At 45.0% G+C, this 1,307-nt stretch overlaps 1 protein-coding gene across 1 annotated transcript; it reads right to left on the bottom strand.

The window, feature by feature from the left end:
* Window positions 1–11: 11 nt before the first annotated feature.
* Window positions 12–1,220, bottom strand: LOC108357125 (uncharacterized; the record flags this gene model as incomplete). Its single annotated transcript, XM_017608220.1, has 2 exons — window positions 1,060–1,220; window positions 12–1,028 (listed from the first exon to the last, which is right to left on the bottom strand). A coding segment is annotated over exon 2 (978 nt), but the record flags the coding sequence as incomplete, so codon positions are not given.
* Between the last annotated feature and the right edge of the window lie 87 nt (window positions 1,221–1,307).

Raw genomic sequence — 1,307 nt, 5'->3', positions numbered from 1 at the left:
GGTCTTGTTACTTTGCCCTTCTCTGTTATGATATCTACTACGCGTACCCGGTTGTCGGAGCCTGGGTGCAAATTGACCACTCTTCCTAATCGCCATTCATGGGGCGGTAGATTATCTTCTCTGATTACTACTAGATCTCCCACTTTCATATTTGATTTAGGATTCTTCCACTTGACCCGCTTTTGTAGTTCTGAAAGGTACTCGGTTTTCCACCTTCTGCAGAAGTTTTGATGCAAGGCCTTGAGTTTCTGCCACCGATTGACAATCGAGGCAGGATTCTCGTTAACATCTATTTCTGTTGGAGCTAACAGATGTCCGCCTACTAGAAAGTGACCTGGAGTTAAAGGCTCAAGGTCAGATGGTTCATTGGAAGCTGGGCTCAGCGGACGTGAGTTGAGACACGACTCAACTCGGCATAGTAGAGTGTTGAATTCCTCAAATGTGTACTTCATATTAGACGCGATCTTTTTAAAGTGGCTTTTAAAGCTTTTCACACCTGCCTCCCACAGACCACCCATGTGCGGAGCTGCGGCAGGTATGAAATGCCAAGTCAATGCCTGATGGGCATATTTTGATAACGTATTCGTCCGCGCGTCGGATAGAAATGCCTTTAGCTCCGCTTTTAAGGCCCGTGATGCTCCTACGAAATTTGTCCCATTATCTGAGTACACATTTTTTGGACACCCTCGTCTGGAAACGAATCTGGAAAATGCTGCTAAAAACGATTGAGTACTTAGGTCGCTTGTGGCCTCTAAATGAATGGCCTTGGTAGAAAAGCAGACAAATAGACACACATAACCCTTTGACATTCGGCAGCCTCGTCCACGATAACTCTTAATGTCGAATGGTCCAGCAAAATCCACCCCAGCATTGGTAAATGGTCGCGAAAAAGTTGTTCGCTCTTGTGGAAGAATCCCCATAAGTTGGCCTTGCGCGCGTTTTTTATAGATAGTGCAGATCTTGCAGTTATGGATTGTGGACCTTATCATCGTTTTCACCTTCGGAATCCAATACTGCGTTCGTATGAGACGCAACATTAGTTGATTCTCACCATGGAGAGAAGTTTCATGGATGAATTGGACAATCAGACGGGATAATCTACAATTGTATGGAAGTATTACTGGATGCCGTTCGTTGTACGCTAGATCCAGAGATGTACCAAGACGACCCCCCGTCCGCAGCACATCATCTTTATCCAGAAACGGATTAAGGGGAAGTATTTCACTTTTAGACTCAATGCATTCTTTAGTTTTCAGTGTCGCGATTTCTGCTCCGTAATGTTGCTTCTGAGCAAGTTTAATCAGGCG

The sequence above is a fragment of the Rhagoletis zephyria genome, unplaced genomic scaffold, assembly GCF_001687245.7.
Source record: "Rhagoletis zephyria isolate East Lansing unplaced genomic scaffold, Rhagoletis_zephyria_1.1 Rzeph_scaffold_70909, whole genome shotgun sequence".
Taxonomy (NCBI): domain Eukaryota; kingdom Metazoa; phylum Arthropoda; class Insecta; order Diptera; family Tephritidae; genus Rhagoletis; species Rhagoletis zephyria.
Note: the sequence above shows the minus strand (reverse complement) of the source record. Positions and strands in the feature narration are given on the sequence as shown.